Raw genomic sequence first — 22,320 nt, forward strand, 5'->3', positions numbered from 1 at the left:
TATATAATATTTATAGTTTAAACTTCATTTAAATTCATCAAGAATTCATAGAGTTATAAGCATAAATATCAGTTAAGCAAAAGTTGAGCGTTACAGTGGTATGAGCGTTGCGGTGGCAGCCACACGCTGCGCGCGGGCTTGTAGGGGGTGCACCCCCCTGCGAGTGGGGGCCCCAGGGGCTCCACCCATTGGGCCACGGCTACTATGCGAGGCCTCCGCACGAAAGGAACTACACCATAAAGAGCAGGCGCTTTGGTGTTGCGTACAGTGGCCGAAGCTAGGGCCCAGAGATCTTGAGTTTTGTTTGCGTTGTTTGAGTTGTTTAAGTTGTTTAAGTAAACTGAAACAGTGGTAACAGCTGTATATATCTAACTTTTATAACACTCTTACAAATGGGTAGTGCTATAATAGCGGGACTGAGAGTCCTACAAGAGCGAGGCTTTGACATATCTCAAGCATTGTTCGGGTTTCACAAAGCTTGACAGGCACAGGTCTGCGGAAAGCGGTGAGCCATGCATGCTAGCATACAGTTATCCATCATCCTTATCGGAGAATGTAAAATAAAAATTATTAGGTTAGGTACCCTTCGTATTCATGTCCTTCACCGAGTCATTCTGTGCCTCCACACCTCTTTCATCCTTCGGGGCCAAGGTTGATTAGGAATATAGGGAGAAAAACGCGTATAGCATTGTATCCCCCGTGTGTCAATGATTGGTGAGCATCCTAATTAGGACTAAGGGGATAAGTCAGCGGTGAGGCTGGTGTCTATCCTGTAGTGTCGCATAAGTGCACATGCCGTAGTGACCATCCCTCCATCAGTGTACTCAGTACAGGTTCTTCAGACTATCACAGGGTCAATGCTTATGCAAGTTGACACGTCAGAAAAGGACATTGGAAGACGTGACGTGTCTTGATAAGATCGCAGTGAGATAAGTTCCTGATTCAGTGTAACAGTCTAATCACACATCTCACTTTCATTGGCAACAGCCTTAAAGCCGATATCACCGTTTGTGTCAATTTTAAGCCACCAACTTTTTGTCCAGTGTCATCCTACAAATGCTCATCTATGATGTCAGGAGGGCAGGGTTATCCCTGTGTCACTGAATGGGCAACATTTCCCTGTAGATATAGTGTTCCTATGAGCCTACATGAATCAGATGCCTGGCATTGCTGTGATAGTGCTAATTCGAAAGTAATAGGTTCATGTTTCAAGAAAGATTCTCCACTAAATGACTCGTGAGAAGTCTACCTACTGAAAAAAGACCTCTCTTGCTGCTCAGACTAGCTTCACTCAACTAGAGCTACCGAACGTGTCGTCTGGTTTCCATCTCCTTCTCAATTTCCTTCTCCAAGCGACAATCCATGCCTCAGTCAATCTCTACTCACAGGCCTCAGCCAACACATCAATGGTGGCTTGACCCAAAAACCCCAGACCTTCTGTCCATCCCTCCAACTCTTGCCATTTCCCATTCCCATTCCCTTCCCGCTCCCTCCCCCACCCGGAACCAACTCTAAATCAAACCTCCACAGCAGCTTCGCCATTATCAGCCTCATCTCCGCTCGTGCTAGATTCTTTCCCAAACAATTCCGTGGACCGAATGAGAACGGCTGCACCGCCGCCCTGTTGTCCTTGTCAAACGGCGGAACATCTTTGCATTCCGGAAGCCAGCGCTCGGGGAGAAACTCGTCTGGGCGGTGGAAATTAGCCGGGTGGCGGAAGCAAGAGAAGTGGTGGACACCGACAGTGGTGCCGGTGGGTACATGGATGCCATCAATGGTCTCGCCTGGGGCGGGCACGACACGGGGGAGGGTGCCGGCGACGGGCGGGTAGAGACGGAGAGATTCGGAAATGACGGCTTCGAGGTATTTGAGGTCGTTGGTGCTGGCGATTGTGATCTCTTCTTCGGACGTGAAAGAGGTGCGAATTTCGTGGATGAGTTCTGAGTAGGCGGATGAGCGGGTGAGGATGTGGTATGTTATTCCGGAAAGAGCAGTCGCACTTGATTCTGAGCCGGCGATGTTGAAGGAAAATGAATTTACATGGATCTCTGCCCTGCTCATGCCTTTCTCGTCGTTGGCGGCGAGGATATAGTAGAGGAAGTCTTTTCGGTCAGTGTCCCGTTGGATTCGTCGCTCCACGGTGTCGATTGCGCGTTTCATGTTCTGAGCGCGCTGGCCGGCCACAGCTTTGGGCAAGAAGAATTGCCGGACGCCCGCCACGCCGAAGTAGATTAGCATTTGGGTGAAGGTGAGCTCTTTTGCTATCCTCTCCGTTGCGCGGACGAAGGGGACGTAATCACCCTTGTCAAGGCACCCGAACTTTTCGCCAGACGACAGGTCTCCTATCAGGTCGAAGGCTACGATGCGAGATTAGCGACAATATTCGTGACTGATATTGCTGCAAATACTTACTTGTGAAATTGTACCATGCGACCATGTTCAGCGGTCCTGCAGTATATCTCAAAGATAGCTGTTCCAACAGCTTGCTCACATATGTTTGTAAAATACCTTCTTGCTCCCTAAGTGCTTTTTCAGAAAATGCATGGGAAAGCAGTCGTCTTTGGCGAATATGCGTCTGGCGGTCGGCCACCAGGATATCTTTTACGCAAATGTCAGTTCCATAACCTTTTTAGGAGGCGTAAAACCAAGATGCATTTGCCTACTACACTTGCGTTCGACAAAACGTCTAAGACGGCCATCCTCAGCAGGACACTTCCCATTATGATTGAAGTTAGAATGAGAATTACACGGGTTTCTGTGCTTAAGTTTCCCATTCCAAGTAAAGAAAAATTCAACTGACTCTGTGCTCCAGTAGGAGTGTGAAGGCGAAAAACAGGATCCTTGTCCATCTCCACGGATCTGTGTCCATATATCGTCTTCCATGCCGTGTCTGAGGTGAAGGAGAGTTCGTAAGGAGCGATACGGACAGTGTGACCGTACTTGACATGAAGCTCCAATAAACGCTCGTGTAGGATGCCTTGGTACTGATACCAACACCATGGTACGCGAGTTGCGGCCCAGAGCTTTGGTCCAGGGTGATTTCTGAGCGGATGAAGGAAAATGTTATAAAGGATATGAGCGATCGCCCATAGAATTAGCTGAAAGTGGCTGTCAGTATTCTATAATTGAAATTTGGAAGGCTTGTCCAGTACGAGAACAGAGCAGGCCGTCACAGCGACCACAGGATATTCGGCTGCGCTATAGCTCCAGCTACCTCGCCCTCGAAGATCTGCAGCAGAATCCATTGGGCAGTGATGACGACGTTTCTTTCACAACAGCATCAGCACCATATGTATTTGGGTCTTTTCTTGTGTGGTTGTAGCACGAGAGAGATAGAGAAACTTCAAACCAGACGACGTCTATATTTTGAAAGCGCCATTGGTGCCGGTACTTAGTGCACTGAGCAGGTGACCCAAGCGGCAAGCATCTTCAACTGCAACCTCCAAAACAACAATATCATAGCCCAAGCAGGAGTATTTTGGATATGACCCTTGGGTAAGCAGTTAATGCAGCCTGTCTCTGTGCTCTGCGGGACATGACAGGAACTCGGGAGCCGAGTGAGCTATGAAGCAGTCCTTCGTGTCCGCCTAATGTATCCCGGCGAGAGCCAGACGGGGGTTGTGCTTGTTCCGTCCTGCTTCCGTATCACGGTGTCTATGTAGTAGCTGTGTGCCTTCGCTCGGTCGCCGTTGTCGAGCATGGCAAGGTGTAGTGCACGGTGGGAGGATGATATGTGCTCCCAATGCCCTTTGGATGTATGTGTCAGTATGCGAGCTTTCTGTCATGTCAGAAAGGTGATGTTGCTGATGGAGAAGTGATCAATATGAAGCTCAGTAGATCAAAGGTTGTATTTCTTTAGAATGGAGGCGCTCTCTAGCAGGTTGAATTTTACTATAGGGAAGGCGAGTACATTTCTCTTGGTGGGGTGGCTTGGGGCCCTTTGGGCTCAATAGGCAAAGATACCATTCGCTTTCAAAGCAGTCCCCCACAGTTCCAATCCACCCTTGGGTGGCGGGGCCTCCAGGCCTCCTTCTGGGTGGCTCTCCACTCCATGTTGACAATCATCCCTTCTTATTAGAGGTGGATGTTAGGTGCTCAACGCCTAGAATGATGGCACAATTAACCACTTAGCCTCCACCGCCTCTTACCCTGTCAGCTTTTAACAAATCAGCTTCCAACAAATCGGAATTACAATCAAGCAAATGATTGAAGCATGCCATCAAGAACCTCACTATCATCTAACTAGTGGACGTATTGCCATAGCGATTGTAGATTTTTTCTTTCATGTGAATAATGTTGATATCCTAAACGAAATCTATAACTTAAATGAACCTCTAAACAATCTGCCATCCTGTAATGTAAAACTAAGCCCTCAATGCTTGCCTCACTCCATTGCACGTGCGATGAAAGCACCGAGCTCTTGAATTTTCGGACCAGGCGCCACCATCGAAAAATGATTGACCTCGTCCAACACTTGGATCTTCAGGTTCTCCTTCCCAACCAAGTCATCCCAGCCCCTGCCACTGAAATCAGTGCGATTGTTGAGAAGCCAGAGCATCTCCCGAGGATCATCGGGGCGAATCTCCGGTCGAGGATCACTGGGATGTTTGCAAATTCCATCACGAGCGTAGATTAGGTGAGTCTCAAGCCGTGGACCTGAAAAAGGTTTCACCTTGTAATGATCCAGCGTGCTGATGAAGGCATTGAAATGGGGCCGTAGCCAGCTTGGAGCCGCCTTGCCATTCATGCCGAAAAAGTCCAAGCTTTCAAAGAAGTCGTACATGCGCTGAGGCGGATTCTCCAAGCCGACTGGATTTGGTGAATCAATCAATATCAGTCGTCTAGTCTCTTCACCCTGGCTGGCCAGCTGTTGCGCAGCTTCAAATGCGCATATTCCTCCCGCCGACCAACCACCAAAGTAATAAGGGCCTTTTGGCTGCCGACGGCGGATCTCGATAATATATTTGCTTGTCAGGTGTTCCAAGGAGCATTTCATATCCTGTGGTGTCTTCATCCAGGGACAGTTCAAGCCATACACCACGATCTCGGGCGAGAGTTTAGGAATTGAAGCGTACGAGGTAGCTGATCCAGAACCATCTGGAAAGAGGAATATTGTCTTTGTGGCATTCTTGGGATTCCCTTGGAGCTTGACTGATGTGGCGTGAGGAGGCATCTCGGGGTCGAACGGGTCCGCTCTTGGAGAAGTAGCCACAGGATTTCGGTTGAGGTCTGGTCCCTTCAGCTTCAGGCTCAATGCCTTTTCGATCTCGGACAGATTGTCGTTATCGGCAAGAAGTGTTTGCGGAAGATCCGTTTCTAAGACTTCACCAAGCTTTCCCATGATCGTGAGCGCTAGCAGAGAATCTACACCAAGCTCTGAGAAACTCGTCGAAGGTGTCAAGTCCTCAAGAGAGACACCAGTCTCTGCAGCGATCGTGGCGCGGATGATTTCCATCACGCTTTGGCCGTCTGTAACTGATGTTGCGTCTGTTTCGTAGTCTTCCGGCGTAGCTTCCGAAAGGGTTTCTTGCTCTGGATTTGAGACTGGCGTCGAGTTGCCGGAAGGACTTGACAACAAGGGCCTGTTGTTGCTACTATCAAGGAACACTGTAAATTCCTTCACAGTAGGCTGGTCCACAAAGAGTGAAGAGGGTAGATCGAGTCCGAGCTCTTCTTGTATTCTCCCAGTTATGGTGAGGGACAACAATGAGTCAATGCCATAATCGGCAAATTCGCTGCTTGGTCCAAGCTCGGCCGCGTCGAGGCCAGCCTCCTCTGCAATGATTGCCAATACTAGGGGCACAATGCTATTCGTCGGTGACGCTTTGGTATGCTTTGTATTGGAGTTTGGTGGTGATATTGCTTGTTTGGGGAGCGGAGTAGCCGTGGCTGTGCGAGTTGATTTTGGAAGCGGATTGGCTGTGGCCATCGGCACCGGTTTTGATTGCGTTGAAGAACGCGATTTAGTCACTGCGGGTCCTGCTGCTCCAGACTTTGGAGGCAATACCTGGTTCAGGACTTGGCGCGGTATTCCAGCGAACTGCATTTATTTGGTCAATAATCCCCCACCGAAAAAGCTAGTTAGTACATACCTTGACACCTTCAATGACAGCAACAACGTTGTCGTCCTCAAGAATATACGTATCGCCCGCGTATAATGATCCACTCACAAGCTGCATTTTGTTGTAGCTTCGGTAAGTCTTGCCCTTCCTGAACTTCGTCGCGCATCGCATGGTATCCCAGCCATGATTGATAAACACCTGGTCCTTCGAGTGAACATTGTCATTTCCATTCATGATGAACCCAGCGATATGCCCAAGGCCGTCAATCCAACAAGGGTTGAAGTTGAATCCTTCATCATCAACCTGGAATGACACCTGTGCGGTAGCTTCGAGCTCGTTGCTATCGAGTACGACCTCTTGCATGGCTTGATATCTTGCATCATAGTCCACAATGGAAGAGAACAGCTTGTAGACCATGCCACGCTTGATCTGGTGCGAATCGCCTCCATCGACTCCTTTGTAAAGTGATGTGACTCTGCTCTTGATGAGATACGAGCTGCGCTTCCACTCTTGAAACCATGACTGCTTTTCAGTGATCCGGACCTGGCATTTCGCGTGATCGGCTAACTTTCTGCCCTGTGCGTTAATGCTGTAGAGGGCAAGTGAAACGACTTTGGTTGACCAATTTGCGGACGCCGAAATACGAAGTAGTTGTGTCACAGCGTTAGAATCAGCTATAAGCGATTTGTCGACCTTCACGTCGCCCACGTCAAGGCCAGTAGTATCATTTTGCATATCGTTTGTCTTCAGCATGTAATCAACGACCGTCAGGGCGATGTCGGCATACAGAGACTAAAAGAGTTAGTAGTGGCTAAATTGCTGTCAGGAAAGCAACTTACTGAAGGACATAGAGCTGTACCATTCACGTTGTGGCCTTGGAAGATGGGAGCAAGTCGCGGATCGTGTATGTCTGATTCGGCGAGAAGAGTTGACACATCAGCTGCATTGTGCTCCTCAAGAATACGTTGAACAGAGGGTGAAATATAGAGAGGCACAGGCTTCTGCTCAACAGCAGGAGCAGCACCAATTTCTTTTTGTGGTGGTGGATCGTCCCCTTTGGTGAGGCAGAAGTCATTCCTGTACTGGATCCAATAATTCTTCAAATCCCAACAGTACCTTGGAAGCTCTAGAACCTTATGCGAGCTCTCAAAGTCTCGGTGATATTCATTCCAATCGATCTCAATGCCGCTGAGATAAAGTGATTCGAGCCCGCTGGCTAGCACTTTCCACGTGTCTGTAGCTTTTTTAAGAGACGGTATTGTCAAGGCATGTGTGCCCAGCGTTCCCTTGATCATGCCAGAACAAGCTGGATGCGATCCAATTTCCAACCAGACTGACTTCTCGTTGACAACAGATGAAGCTTTCGCAGCCTGAAGAGCACCTTGGAAGTTTACTGCATTGCGGCATGCTCGAGCAAGGTATGATGGTCCTAACACATCACCATCTGAGATAATGCGGCCCAGCAAAGGCGACATGTAGGGAATTGAAGGGGCATGGAACTGGACGCCGTTGGCTGCCCTCTCGAATAGCTCCAAGATAGGCTCAACTTGTGCTGAATGAAAAGCGAACGGTATGTCTAGCTCGATACATTCGAAACCGTCTGATTGATATTCCCTCATTAAGCGGCTGATTTCTTCGCTGGGTCCGCTGATCACATTGCTGGCAGGCTGGTTGAAACAAGCGACTTCGCAGACGGAGGCGCTTAGACGGGGTTTGATGGAGTCGAGAGATGCTTTGATGGCCAGCATAGTATGTGTTCCTTTATTGCAATGCTTCGATAGCAACTGTGCTCTGGTACCAACAAGGTGAATGGCGTCGCTGGCTGTCACGACCCCAGCCGCATAGAGGGCGGCGTATTCTCCCAGGCTGTGGCCAGTTGTCAAACTCGGAACCACACCCCAAGAGATCCAGAGGCGAGAAAGCGCCATTTGCACGCATGTCACTGCCAAATGGGAAACCACTGGCTCTAGCTCACCAACATTGGCGACGCTACCATCGACCACAGGCAAAAAGCTTGGGAAACCTTGCCGCTGAGCTATGTTGTCGAACCGAAGAATATCAGCTCTGAAATGCGAGACCGTCTCGAATAGCTGTTTGCCAACACCTGCATACAGACAGCCTTGACCTGTGAAGACGAAGGCCACCTTCGGAAGCTTGGTTACATTTGGAATAGGCTTGATGTCGGAACTGCTGGCTTTCTGCCTGAGAGCGTCCCGAATGGATTCGATGTCTGACCCTGAGCAGATGGTGCGGTAATTGTGGTGAATTCGTCGTGCCGTAGTAGTGTATGATAATGATGGAAGCGAGGTGCTCGGGTTCTTCTCAAGAAAGGTGATCAAGGACTCGATATTTTGTTTCAGAGACTGTACACTCTTTGCAGTCACTATGACGGGATGTACTGAGCGAGTCTCTATTGCTGTGTTTTCTGATTGAGGTAACGGAGCGTCTTCTAGGAGCACGGCTGTGTTACCTCCAGCGGCGCTGAAATTGTTCAGAAAACATGTGCGCTTCCCACCGACGCAATCAGTTCGATGCCAAGGGACAGTTTTCAACGCAATGTTGACATTGCGCTCTTTGAGATCAAGAGGATAGTTACGGTTGATCTTAGTTTTGATTCCGCAATGCGGTGGTATCTGGTTGTTCTTCATCATCATCAGGACCTTGATCAAAGCAGAAACACCACTGGCTGCCTCTGCGTGACCAACGTTGGCTTTCGCGGACCCAAGATATAGCGGGTGGTGTGGCATTCGCTCGCGACCAGGCACGAAAACTGATAGAACTGAATTCATCTCAGTAGCATCTCCTGCTTGGGTTCCAGTTCCATGCATTTCTATGTAGCTAACATCCAGTGGATTGACGTTGGAATTCCTCATGATCCGGTTAAAGACGGAAGCTTGGTCGCCCTCGTGAGGTCTTGTGATGGATTCTGTTTGACCACAATGATTTGTAAAAGCTCCATCGATGACCCCAAAGATTGGATCGTTGTCCGCTTGCGCATCTTCGAGCCTCTTGAGAATGACGGACCCCACGGCGTCTGCTCTGCAGTAGCCGCTAGCACCGTCATCAAAGGCATTACAGTTTCCTACCCGGGAAGGTGTCAGCACCTCATCTAAATGAACAAGTTTAAAAGGGACACGTACCTGTGGTCGATAGGAAGTGTCCACGATCAAGGCCAGCAAAGTTGTCAGGATTGGTGAGTACATTGGTTCCTCCGGCAACTGCAGTATCACATTCTCCTCTCCATAAATAGTTACACGCCGTTTGGATTGCAGCGAAGCTTGAGGAACATGCTGTATCGATACTCAGGCTTGGACCAGAAAATCTAAAGAAGTAGCTGTTTCGATGTCAGCAAGTCTGATTCGTGTGGAAATCATAGTTGACTTACCTTATGCGTCCGGGGACAAATGCACGGTTTCCGCCAGGGATAAAATATGTGTCGATGTTTTGGCCGCTATTGACCTCTCGCCAATCATCACTAGTCACCCCAAAAAAGACACCAATGCGGTCTTGTTGTGTGGAAGGTGTCCTGTTAGGGACCAATCCTGCCATTTCTATAGCCTCGTATGTTGTCGTGATGGCTAACCTCTGAGCTGGATCTGTGTTTTGAGATTCTCTGGGGGACATGTTGAAAAATCGAGCATCAAATAATCCTGGCTCATTGATGAAGCATCCATACTGAACCCTGCTTGTGTTCTTTACCTTACCTGCTGCATCGAAGTGAGTTTTCCAGTTGAAGCGATCTTCAGGAATTGTGCGATGGACGTCTCGTCCTGCACTTAGCAGCTCCCAAAATTCCTCATTCGATGCAGCTTCCGGGAAACGACCTGAAAACCCAGTGATGGCTATCTTTGACTGCTCGAATTTACCAGTAGGCCTGGCAGGCTGGGAGTCCGAGACGCCGAGATTCAACAAATTGGTCGTTGTGACATTGATTTTTGTGGCGCGCGTTATTGCTGAAGAGAGGAGGTGAGCAGCATTAGACAATACGGGTGATATTGTGCATTCTTTGAAGGACTTCTGCTGGAAGACATCTTCCACGAGCGACCGGAGGATGTTGTCCCATCGAACCTGCTCGCACAGAGTGTCTGACACAACCGTATGCAGCAGGGTCTTGAAGTCCTCAGCGACGATAGGTTTGCCGGAAGCAGCAGATAACAGAGGAATTCGCGGCTTGTATGAACCAAGCAATTCATCAGGGAAGTAGCTAATTATCTCATTAACCTCATAAGACCCAAACAGGGAAGGAGCATGGAACGGCGACTCGTTCGGTAGGCAATACGAGTTCAAAGAAACTGAAGCCAGAAAGTTGTGTAGAATGCTTGGAGGCCCACTGATTGTTATACTGTTTGGCGAAACGGCGCTTAGAAAAAGCCTGGAGCTTCCAGATAGAGTCTGCTACGGTTAGTCAGGCGAACTTCCGAAACCATATCACGACGCACGTTTTTTGAGTTGAAACTCTGCAGAAGTTCAGCGGCCTGTGCTTCTGAAGCACTCACAATCGCGGACCAAGATCGAGGTATTCGACTGCTCGGCCGCTCTATATCATTTCGAAGCTCCAGCGAGCACAGACCGGTCCTGAAGGCTGCAAGAACGGCTTCGATTCCTGCGGGAATCAACTCTGAAAGTGTTCGAGAGGTACTGATTGCAGCGGCAGCAAACGAGCCAGTGCACAGTGCCACAAGATAGGTGTTGGCATCGCTAGGATAAGGTCTGGATCCTTCTCCAAAATATCTGAGCATCGGACAGTTAGCTCAACGCTAATTAAACTTTTCTGGAGTGCAGCTAGTACCTAATGAATTGACCAATCTCACAGAGACAGTGGAGAGCGAAACTCAAGGCTGGCTTTCCTTCTGTCTCACCCAAATTTGCAAGAAGATCGGTAATGGTGGTAAAGCGAGGAAGCAAGGCTTGCTGACGAGCAGGGAGTTTCCCAAATTCCGTACGAAAGGCAGCACTGACTTTCTCGAAGAAGGAATGTAAGGTAGCATTATCTTTGACATGAAGAAGTCGACGAAGGTCTTGCTCGAAAGATGTGGTTAGATCCCCAAAGAGGAATAGTTGGCACGAAGCTTGCGTGGACCCTACTAGTATAGGAGGCATGGAGGGGTTTGGCTGGACTGAATCATCCATTGTTGAATGAACTTCAGGACTCACAATGTAAGCATAGATTTGAAGAGATGGATACAAAGAGCATGTATCACTTCATATATCTTGCAAAAATTGCCTTCCCAGAGGCGATCTTGTGAAATGTATGTCATCTCTATAGGATGGACCCACGCAGCCCTCGTATCCCCCGGGACATAACAGGTCTGAGAATTCGGTCGCATTGCTTCCGTCTCTTACAACCTCAGTACCGTTGATTGTCAGGCTGACAGATTAACCATTATATTCGTACATCAACGTCGAAGCTGTCAGGCACAAGCTAGTTCACGGTTGTCCGAGGGCCGCGGCATAAGCCCGGTCGACGCGCCCGCAGCATCAGAGACTCTCTAGCAGACCCAATTGGCTAGATTCTGAGCTCTTATCCCTGTGCTCGTCTCCAGTTAGACCCCAGTACGTCACGGATCCGTCAGTACAATTCGGATATCGAATTGATGGTGCATACGTACTTGATGATATAATGACGACTACCCAGAAGACTTCTGTAGGGTCAGAAAGTTGTAGTGTAATGGTTGGACAAGGGAGTGTGGGGAGGAGGTGGGTGACACAACTACGGAGTTTCCACAGTATTATACAGGAACTAAACAAGGAACGATTACAGTAGGGAGATAAAACTGTCGGTAATTTATCTAGAAAAGATGTAGAAGATAAAAACAAAAGGTTATATAATCATTCAAGTTAAATTAAGCGATTGAAATAATGTATTCTACTAAGTATTATAATAATCTATTATGTCTTTAGATATTACTTCTATCTAATACTAGGTAGTTATAGATTTTCTAAAAATTTACTAGAAAGAAAGTCTTATCTTACGTAACTTCAGTCCACAATTACGTACATCCAACTTATGTTTCTAGAACCTTTCTGGACAAAAAGTTACCAAGAGGTGTGACACATAGGCTAGTTTACGGTTGTCCTGAGCCCTCGTCCTTTTGGTCCAACAAAAAGATTTTTGATACTAATGACCATTTACCAATCTTGGCGGCTTCAACGTGTTTGGAAGGATGTTCTATGGGACCTCGTGTTTGGTATTGAACTACGGGGTCATAGAAGCGGTCATGATATCAGTGGCCATTGGAACAATCATCCGGGCGCGCAGCGTGTCCTTGGGACAATGGAAACATCCGGGCATGCATTACCTGTCAAATTGTTGTGAACGGACGACTGATGGGACAATGCATCCGGTGCACGTATGGATGTGACCCAGACGAAAGAGTCGGCCTTCGGATGCCGTCTAATAGAGGATCATTGGCATCCTCCACCCAAGCAGCACGTTTCTTGACGGGCTTTTCTGGATCATATTACTTAGTTGCTTCTCTTATTCCCAGCAGCTATTGAACATGTCCCTGTAATACGAAGGGCATTCGTCAATCGTGATGTGAGTCTCACCAGAAGCGATACTATCGATATCAATGTTTCCAATGCCTATTTAGTATATTTGCATTGCAGGGTAGTAGCATGATGTAATTAGAACTTGGTAGCATCCCAGTGCAGGATGTGTATGGTATGTAGTGTGAGTACTCAACCTTTGACACAACGTGTGTATAGGCAACTTTACTGTCACTGATGAACATGTAATTGAGGTTGTAGAGCTGACAAAGAGCTTAGCGTGTCTTCTCACACAGGATTCTAAAACAACGCGAAAGATTAATTAAGCGCGCGCCTCCAGCCTCTTTTTTCCGTAGGACGTAAGTTCCGTGAAAGTTTGCCCGTACTCCGCTGACAGGGCTATTCTCCACCCAGATTATTTAAAGTTGACTCGATACTTGTGGTCTGCCAGAGCAATAGCATTCTTAACGGTAAAGGCCAGTAGTGTTTTGTAATACTTGGCCTCCACCGAAACCACATTCAATGTCCATTTATCGAGACTCCATTCTCAATTGCTCCACCGTGCCTGCTTGGAATATGACTCTCGAACCAGCCAGTCACTATTGTAGTCCTCTTGCCATCAGCGAAGTTCTCATGATCAGGCACCACCATCTTCTTGTAATGGGGGTCCTCTTTGACGTTGATGAAGTCCTGAACGTCCCGGAATACAATCTGGACGAAGCAGTCACACTCAGCAACGTTGCCAGCATGCAGACTTCCGAATATTTGGCCCATCATCTTCTTGGTTTCGCTCGTGTTGTGTTGCTGTTTTCCGTCAGTTTGGTTGCTGCTTCTGGGTTCTGTCGCAGAATTTGACAACTGGAAGGAAACACACCATTGTATAATCAATAATCTTGTTCTTGATCAACAGATCCTTCAGTAAAGGTGCATGATTATCGCTTAAGTATCTGTGGTATTCGTCCTCGTCCATGCCTGACTTGCGATAGCCGCAGATGGTCAAGGCGAAGAGTTTTTTCGACATTGTGGTAATATTTCTCGGGTGTGACTCGGATGGTTTCACAAATATGAAAGGATTGGGTTGAGCCAGGAAAAGGTATAACACATTCCTTTAACACCTAACGTGGTTGACATCTACTTAGAAGCTTCATGGATACACTCAACATGTCCCAAGAGGTCACACATGCTGAGGATTTAGCTGCTGCTCTCTTCCTGGCAATCTTCCCCGTATTCCTAAGCATCTAACATCAGAAGGAATCACGAAGAGATCTTGGCGAGCTCCCTTTCCAACCTCTACCTTCCATGAGTCAGTCGGAGGTCGGTCTCCGCCGCTCTACCATACGAATGCCTAGCATTCCTACTCCGACTCTGGCTACAATGATGCAGGAAGCCCTCTTTCTACCCACCGGCATGTGCTCTCCGACCCTGGGACCTGTAAAAGTGGAAAGCCCTTCATCATGAGGTCGAAGGCTTCTACCCCGATAGTGTCCCTTTCAACACAAATCATATCTCTTCAAACACGTAATAGGCATTGAACGAAACTCAACTATCAAGCCAACCTAAATCTACAAAATGTCCTCCAAAAACAGCCCTCCAACAATAGATCTTAGGATACCCGACATGAGCCTACAGGATGGTCTTCACATTGACCCGCTCATTCTACTCGTACCAAGGTTGTATTGAGCTCGTATTGAAGAATAAGACAAATGGTGCGGTGCAAAATGCTCGCTCTCCGGGAGGCGGTCACATCATTCAGTAGGTAGACTCATGGGAAGTGAGTAAGGTATTATGATTGTCTGAGACGGCGATTGTCCCTTATCACCATGATATCCCAAGACGGTGTTCGGCCGCTCTCTCCTATATCCGACTAAGGTAGTTGCATCAGCGTGGCTCCCTCAGCCGTAACGGAGACTCCTCTGCATAAGGATTATTAGCGACCATCCGGAAGCCGATGGCCGAGCGTGCAAGCACCATTTTTTTGCCCCTGCACCATGCAACAGGGGGCCTGGTCCCGCATGCTGGTGTAACCTTACATGCGCAGGACCTATCCGCTGGCAGGCATCATAGCAAGCAGCATAGTAGGGGCGATCGAAAATCATAGAGTGCACATAATATTACATCAAGCTAGTGAAAATCATCTCGCAAATCAGGTGTAGGAGTTGAAAAGATGGTGCAGAAAAGCCACCCCATAGTGAGCAAAGCATCAATACCTAAGCATATTTATCAAGAGATCAATCAATTGCCACCCCCTTTCCCACTTTCATTCCACGTTCTCAAGTCGCAGCGACAGGGATATCCCTCTGCTCCTCCTCATCCCTCTTCATCTGCGCCTGCGCATGCTCACTAAGAGCCTCCTTGCCGTCGTGACCAGTCATAGGCCTGAATCCGTTCCTGAATACGGGGCTCTCCTTCACCTTCTGCCAGTCATGCAGCATGAGGCCGTTCTCCAACGAGCATTTGACCTCGTCACGTCCGCGAGGGACGAGTTCTTCATCGTAGGCAGTAATGGCATCCTTGATGGTTGCCTTGTTGGCACGTACGAGCTCAAGACCATCGAGGAGGTGAGAACTGTCACAGATGCAGTGGTTGAGGCCTTGACCACGATCTAGAAAAGAATTAGCTCATCATTCTCCGTTAAGGCCGAGAGGCAGTGCAACTGGGAGGAGACAACACTTACAGGGTGGCATGGGATGCGCAGCATCTCCTACAAGGGTGACTCTACCTCCACGGTTGTCCCACGGTTGCGTGATCCAATAGCTGATGTCTGCCTTGTGGACCAGGGTGTCCTCGGGGATCCACGTGAATGCTGATCGAGCAGGCTCGCCCATACCTTGTGCACGTTCCTTAATGATGGCAAGACGCTCTTCGTAGCTGAGTGAGTGCTCCGGGTCACCCAGCCAGGCCATGGCGAGATGAAACAACCATGTTTCTGGATGGTCTTGACCATCAGGCATGCTAGAGACTGTGACTAGTGTGAGTCTCGTACTCCATTGGGGCAAAGCAGGATATTTGCCTCACTCGACTGAAAAGCGTGGTGCGACTTCTGGCTCAGAGCCAAATAGCTCGTTGGAAACCGTTGTCTCAGATACTTTGCCTTATCCACATCTCGATAGCAAACAGTCATATTGTGATGACAGATCGGAAACTTGCTGACTTGCGCTGCCTCTGCTCCAGACATGGCGAATTCTCGAACTTTCGAGCGTGGGCCATCGGCGCCAAGAAGTACAGAGCCTTGGGCGATCGTGCCGTCGCTAAACGAGGCGAACACAAGGTCACCCTTCTCGCTGAACGCAAGATCCGTAAGGTTCTTGCCGTACTGGAGAGGATAAAGATATAGTCAGTTTAGATAATATCTTACTTTGGAATCATGATTACTTGGCTGATGCAATCGACAGGGACAAGCCACTTACCTGGACATCAATTCCTTCAGCACACAAAGCGCGCATTTTGCTCCTGGGAACGCGGAATCCCCTGGCGTACGGCACGCCGGCAAGCAGATCCCCGGTCTCGGCATTGATGATTGGGTAATTACCACCAGCTTCTATGGGAACGTTGGGATTGCAAGAAATCTCTGAGAGCTTAGCGAAGAGTCGCTTGGGGAGGAGCTTCTCGAGATGGTCGAGGGACCAGTGAATGGCCATAGTCCATTCGTTGCTACGATAGTTGAGTTTTGTCTCCTTTTCGAAGATTGTATAGCGAAATCCATGCTGATAGGTATATTTTAGCAGATATTCCTAATGGAAGTGGGTAGGAAGACATGCCTTTTGGAGAGCCTGGGCGAGTATCAAGCCAGTAATACCTGACGAACTCAGAATCGCGCAGAAAGCCGAACTCTGACAACAGAACTCACCTGCTCCAATGATGAGGACATGCATGCCCTTGGTTACATTCTGGTCGGCCATTGACGCAGTGCTTGTCTCAGGAATCGGGTGGTAGAGAAATCAGAAGGGCTATTGGTGAAGGTGTAATAACTTTTGAGACTGAGATGTTCAAAAGCTCAATACTCGTCTCAATAAAATATGTGTTCCGCCCTCAGGTAATGCTGTAATTTTTCTGGGACTGCTACGAGCCCCGAACAAGTGGACATGCGGACGAAATTAGTACGCAGATCAAACCTTCGTCGGCAACGCACCTCCCCAGGCACCAACATACTTCTATATTTTCCCTTTGGGTGGTCATGTAACACGGTTCCCGAGCAGCAGATTCTTAGATTGTTTAGAATTCTCTCCTCGCACCCGAACTTCCGATGCAGTGAACAAATAGAAGACCGCACGAGCGTGAACCAAAAGCAGCTCTGGGCAGCCTGGTTCGGAAACATAGAGGATCGGAAGCGTTATTGTTCATTATGCAATACTCACTCATGGGACGATACCGTATCGCAGGGTGCTCAATCCGGTGTTGCAAACCCATTTTTGTGGCATTTGATGGTATGATTCACTGTATTTTCAAGTTACGCCCGATAGCTGAGTTTGCAACGCCAAATTGTTATGGGGCTCGGGAGCCGGGGTAGAAGTATGTGTGTACGGGCAGACTATTGAGACCAAACAGTCAGTTAAATTTCAACTCCATAGCACCATGTATGTTGGTTTTGTCATTGCGTCATCCACAGACCAGAAAGCACAAATTCAATGGCTAACCGGCTATTGATATAATACTTGAAACAGTGTGGTGGATGTTGGTTTTACCGCTGCACCCTTACCTGAACTTTTTTAACGAATAGAAAGGTTTAGATTAAGAAGAAATTCAGCAAGTCTGAGGGATGAAAATATAAACCTGTAGCCTCGTTATGGAATGTTATAAGAGAGGTGTTAATAGCTCTATTACAAGAGTATATGGAGGATGGTAACAACTTGTTGATCCTCTGAGAGGGCCTATTGGCCGCGTTTCATATGCTTCTAATTGGTCAATCTACGCCGCAATTTCGCTTCTAATTTCGCTGTACAGTACAGCCAGTTGTACTTAGATCTACGCTCTCTACCCCTGTAGCTATCAACCATCTTGCTTCTCTACGCACTCTGCACAGCAGGTTCACACAACTCATTACAGCAAGCGGTACTACTTACGACTACTGACTCGAACATCATGGCAGGTTATTATATACAATCAACCATGTTCGACTACCATTCCACAAATCCTGGCAGAGAAAGATCAATATCTATCATCTTACCCCAGTGCTATCTGCGACGTGGGCTTCCGTCTCGGAGCTTTCAAAATTGTGATTTCTGGGCCGGGCTCCGGCTCCTGGTGTTAGCATTCTTCCTCGCAAAGACAATGGACTATGTAGGTATGGGAAGGTCACTCGCAGCCGATCCGGGTCCTTTATCACGAGTTCTCACTGCTGCGATTACCTCAAGTCTTTTTTAGAGCCCTTATGAGCCACAATGACTACATTTGTAGAATCATCCATCTCGCCGCTTTTCGGGCTGTGGCAGCCTCTTCCCCACTTGAAACATCTCTATTATGGTTCGTCTTGCGTTCAAAAGCATCTATTCGCGACTCTCCCTTCACACGATTCGAAAGTTTTCATCGTCACAGGAAATTCTATCGCGACCAAGACTCCTCTTCTTCAACAAGTCGAGACTTTACTCGGAGATCACCATGCGGGAACATTCACCAAAATCAGACAACATGCGCCAATGGCCGATATTGACCAAGCCACGGAGATCATCGCCAAAAATCCGTTGGTTGATACTATCTTATCGTTGGGAGGTGGATCTCCCATCGATTCCGCAAAAACAATATCATTCCGCATGCATGAGAGAAATGGCAAATTCCTGACACATCTCACGATCCCTACGACGCTGAGTGCTGCTGAGTGCACGATAGGCGGCGGCTACACGAAAGCAGACGGTGTCAAGACTTCAGTAATGACGCCCGAAATTGGTGTGACTGCAGTATTTTACGACCCGGGCTATGCCAAATATACTCCGTTGAAGCTATGGCTATCGACTGGTATGCGTGCTATGGACCACGCCGTGGAATCACAATATCAGCCATACGCGTCAGAGATGCCATGGAGGGCAATGTCGTCTTGGGCAGTGTCCACCTTCTTTGAATGTCTACCAATAGCCAAGGCATCTCATCCCAGCGACGAAGACGTTATAACGAGATTACTACTTGCTGCGTTTGCCAGCTTGGGCTTCCGCGGTAAGAATGTAAGGGGGGGGATGGGATTGTCGCACACCATGGGACATGCTTTGGGTAGTCCGTACGGAATCCCTCGTAAGAGCCCTCGATCTCCTTTTCTACAATGGCAGTGCTAGCCACTTTGTATCTGATGCCAAGAATCTCTTTGGCACTTGGTAGTAACCGAAATTGGGCGAAGCCCCTAACCGTTGTTCAAATCATTGCTTGTCAAGGCAATCAGAACGCTAACATAAGGACAGATGGAGAGACTAGCTGCCTCACTCTCGGTCCCGTGGTCCAGCTTAAGGCGCGGGCCAAGCAAGAGGACGCAAAACAAATTGCAAGACTCCTGCCTTGGATTGGCGGGACGTCGAGCGGTGATGATCTCAAAGATGCTTTGGAGGTCGGATGCAAGATCAGTGCGTTAGTAGAGAGCCTGGGATTACATCAAAGCCTTACAGAGAGGGGTATTGGCAGAGACCAGATTCCAATCGTGGTGGAACGGGCTACTGGTGGTTTGAAAGAAGGCTCACTATATGACATCGTCACGCTTTTGGTCGAGGGTTTATACTAACAGGCGGGACTTCATGGTCCCTGCATAAATTGCCCATGACGAAAAGATGCATCTTTAGCATCTTCTTCACCATTTGGTTCACCCCTTCCGTGTGATTTACGCCCTTTCATCCACTCCTATTGGCAGTGGATATTAAGCTGGTCGAATTGTCCCCATGACATTGTGAGAGACGCCCTTCATCAAGAACCGTTCCTTTCAAGAGCAGAGTCCAGTTGCTTTCTGAAGATTCTAGTCAAACAGAATACCCATCGGCTCCCTAACCTTCGTCGACGCATGAAGCCGTGCTCACTTTTGTTCTTCCGTTTTCTAGAAGCCGTATATTACAGCAAATCTTCGAATCGTGCGAGGAGCTCTTCATCCTTCGTAAAATGGCTGAGCAGAAACCTCCATGTCAGAAATCATACCTCCTTTCGCAACTGAAGTCTCTTAGTTAGCGTACGCCTTTTTCCTTAGTCGGTTTTCACAACCTCCCCACAAATTTTCCCATGTACATCTGCACTCTTACTGTCTCTCCATTCATCGGTCTTAGGGAAGTAGGTCCATTCCCTATAGGGCTGTATTCTGAGTAGTACGCAAGACTGTTTCTAGGCTCTCCTTCTCCACGAAGCATGAATAGTTGCTTTATATCTCTCATTGGATCAATCAAGCCAACAATCATCTCAATACTTTACAATATTTACCTCTACACCATACGATCTCTCAAGCTACTACAACCCTCCTTCAAAGATAGTCCTCAAGCGAACCCTTGCACCATCGCATCTCGGGCCATCAAATCTCCAGAAGAAGATCTTTTATCACAGCACCCATAAACACCCATCCATTCGAAACGAAAACTATGACTCTAGCCCCCCATTGCCTTGAGTCAGGCCCCATTATGATCCCACATTGATATCAAGCATCCTTGCAGCCGTCACCTTCGTATCCGACTTCCTTTCTTCTCACCCTCCTGAGATTCAGACAACCAACGTCGTTGGTACGTCTTCTGGTGAAGGAAATGTCTATCCTGGGTCCATAACGATGCCTAAATTTTCAAACCGACGAAGAACCGAACAAGAACCGGAGTAGTGTCAGGAACAACGGGGTAGCAGCTTCTTTCATTCTTCAACGAATTGTTCCGGACTCCAGCAGTGGCCGATACAACCTTGGACCGCTCTTCTCCGTCATCGAGAAAAGCGGGTGAGGGGCTGGGGAAGTCGGGCTCAGTAACGGTCAGCTGCGGATGCGAGTTCGCGTCGCTGCACATGCCGTGGCTATTTCTGAAAGAGGGCAATGCGAATATATTTCTTCTGGGCTGTGGGGTTGGGATGAGGCGTCGTCGCCGTCATCATTATAATTCATCTAGAGTCGACTAGAACCAAAAGGGGGAATGAGATTGTATTCTGCAATTCCCCAATTAGGAAATGATCATAAATGTTCAGCTTACTGCAATCTATGGCCCGTCATGCATTAATCCTTCCTTCCCACGGGTACAGAACTCCTCCATAGCCAATTGCTCATCTGTTTAAGCTTGGTCACGACAGACGCCCAAATGCCTCGCCGGCAGGCTTTTCCAGAAGAACCCCTGTTCTTAATTTGCAAGCACCCACTTAATCTCCCAAAGACCCCTATAAGCATGACTCGTAAAGGCCGTCCACCCCCTAACCACAAAATGCGGACTCACCGCCTCGAACAACTGCCTCCAATCCCCCTCCGTCCTCTGCTTCGCATTATGCATTGTCATCACCGTGATGTCGCGTCTGCGATATGCTTTCTCGGTCTGGGCGTCAAATTCGCCGCGGGCGGGTGACAACATATCGTTGACCAGAATGACGGTTTCTGGCGAGGCTTCGAGAACGGGGATGAAGGTGCGGAGGAGGGTGATGGCGTCCGAGTCAGAGAGGTTCCAGAGGACGTTGCGGAGGATGAAGGCGAGGGTTTGGTTGTCTGGGGAGGAGGGGGCGGGTTGCGGGGTGAAGATCTCGCGCTTGGTGTAGGTGATTCGGGGTTGGAGGTCTGGTGGGAGGGATTTTTGGCCTTGGGTGAGGAGTTGTTCCGAATTGTCTTGGACTTCGACGGAGATGTCGGGATATTGCTCTGCTAGATACTGGTAGACGTGCCCGTCTCTAGCGCCAATGTATACAACCAGGTTGCGGTGCTTGTTTCGCTTGTTGCTATTGAACCAGTCGCAGAAAAGACCATTTCCTGGGTCGAGAGCTTTTGAACAAAATGAATTTATCAGTGTACAGTGAAGGGATTTGAAGAAGACGTTTTGATTTCAGAACTTACATTGAGTGACACCCTGCATTGCCAGGTTAAAACGGGCGAATTTCTCCGGATGGGCTTTGTGCCAGTCATACATAGAAGCTCCCCAGCTGAGTTCGGGTGTATTAGTCTCTGTTGAGTGGAAGTTTGAGAAAGAACATGAACTTACGCGTGTTTGAAAGCCGACGACCCAGTTTGAAAGTCGTTGCGATGCTTGAGTGAGTCGGCCAAATGCGCGCTTGCAACACGTGTCTCAAACAACCTGTCAGCAGTGAATTGATTATCAGCTTGTGGTTGGTGTGACTGCTTGATAGACGTTGCATACTGGAATCCAACCCATGCCTTCATCTTCTTGTTCCTCACCAATTCCTCGGATATCACAGTATGGCGGAAGACCTGTTCGGAGGTCTCTTCCAAGATTTGCTCGCAGGCGACCAACCGTAATATACGCAGAAGCTTGTTCTCAGGTAAGCCGGACAGCATAGCCAGCTCTGATACGTGGACCTCTCCATCAAGCGGGATCTTTTCGAGGATGTCGAATTCGAGAACTGTGTACAGAGCACCGTATTCCCAGTTCGAGGAAACATACTCATGCAGGAATCCGTGTGGTCCATAGAGGAGTTTTGTGAGCTTCTGGGTTAAGTCGAGGATGCTGGTCTGAGCTGTAGCGATTTCTGTCGTGTGGGACGACCATAGCTCAGTGTAGGCTCCAACGGCAAGAGAAGGTTCTTTGATGGATTTCTCCTTCATGAACTTTTCCAACTGGTAAGTTTGACCAAAGATTTCCCCAGCGAGGGTGAGCATCGTGGCAGTATTGGCTTCTCGCGCCAT

At 48.4% G+C, this 22,320-nt stretch overlaps 6 protein-coding genes across 6 annotated transcripts; 1 reads left to right on the forward strand and 5 right to left on the reverse strand.

Moving 5' to 3' along the window:
* Nucleotides 1-1,371: 1,371 nt before the first annotated feature.
* EPUS_05789 (uncharacterized protein) lies at nt 1,372-3,245 on the reverse strand (the record flags this gene model as incomplete). The annotated part of the gene is made up of 4 exons (XM_007787240.1): nt 1,372-2,357; nt 2,413-2,598; nt 2,801-3,098; nt 3,153-3,245. The coding sequence occupies 4 exons, from the start codon at nt 3,243-3,245 to the stop codon at nt 1,372-1,374; spliced, it is 1,563 nt and encodes a 520-aa protein (XP_007785430.1).
* A 1,139-nt stretch (nt 3,246-4,384) lies between these two features.
* On the reverse strand, nt 4,385-11,192 carry EPUS_05790 (uncharacterized protein; the record flags this gene model as incomplete). Its single annotated transcript, XM_007787241.1, has 7 exons — nt 4,385-6,040; nt 6,093-6,854; nt 6,902-9,144; nt 9,203-9,396; nt 9,448-10,454; nt 10,502-10,793; nt 10,852-11,192. 7 exons carry the CDS (start codon nt 11,190-11,192, stop codon nt 4,385-4,387), a joined length of 6,495 nt encoding a protein of 2,164 aa, XP_007785431.1.
* Nucleotides 11,193-13,070: 1,878 nt separating this feature from the next.
* EPUS_05791 (uncharacterized protein) lies at nt 13,071-13,572 on the reverse strand (the record flags this gene model as incomplete). Its single annotated transcript, XM_007787242.1, has 2 exons — nt 13,071-13,355; nt 13,426-13,572. 2 exons carry the CDS (start codon nt 13,570-13,572, stop codon nt 13,071-13,073), a joined length of 432 nt encoding a protein of 143 aa, XP_007785432.1.
* A 1,249-nt stretch (nt 13,573-14,821) lies between these two features.
* Nucleotides 14,822-16,189, reverse strand: EPUS_05792 (uncharacterized protein; the record flags this gene model as incomplete). Its single annotated transcript, XM_007787243.1, has 4 exons — nt 14,822-15,153; nt 15,226-15,510; nt 15,567-15,864; nt 15,959-16,189. 4 exons carry the CDS (start codon nt 16,187-16,189, stop codon nt 14,822-14,824), a joined length of 1,146 nt encoding a protein of 381 aa, XP_007785433.1.
* Nucleotides 16,190-17,929: 1,740 nt separating this feature from the next.
* EPUS_05793 (uncharacterized protein) lies at nt 17,930-19,248 on the forward strand (the record flags this gene model as incomplete). The annotated part of the gene is made up of 2 exons (XM_007787244.1): nt 17,930-18,695; nt 18,935-19,248. 2 exons carry the CDS (start codon nt 17,930-17,932, stop codon nt 19,246-19,248), a joined length of 1,080 nt encoding a protein of 359 aa, XP_007785434.1.
* A 1,567-nt stretch (nt 19,249-20,815) lies between these two features.
* Nucleotides 20,816-22,320, reverse strand: EPUS_05794 (uncharacterized protein; the record flags this gene model as incomplete). Its single annotated transcript, XM_007787245.1, has 4 exons — nt 20,816-21,441; nt 21,514-21,599; nt 21,659-21,751; nt 21,815-22,320. 4 exons carry the CDS (start codon nt 22,318-22,320, stop codon nt 20,816-20,818), a joined length of 1,311 nt encoding a protein of 436 aa, XP_007785435.1.

This window comes from Endocarpon pusillum (assembly GCF_000464535.1).
Source record: "Endocarpon pusillum Z07020 unplaced genomic scaffold C653857, whole genome shotgun sequence".
NCBI classification, from domain to species: Eukaryota; Fungi; Ascomycota; class Eurotiomycetes; order Verrucariales; family Verrucariaceae; genus Endocarpon; species Endocarpon pusillum.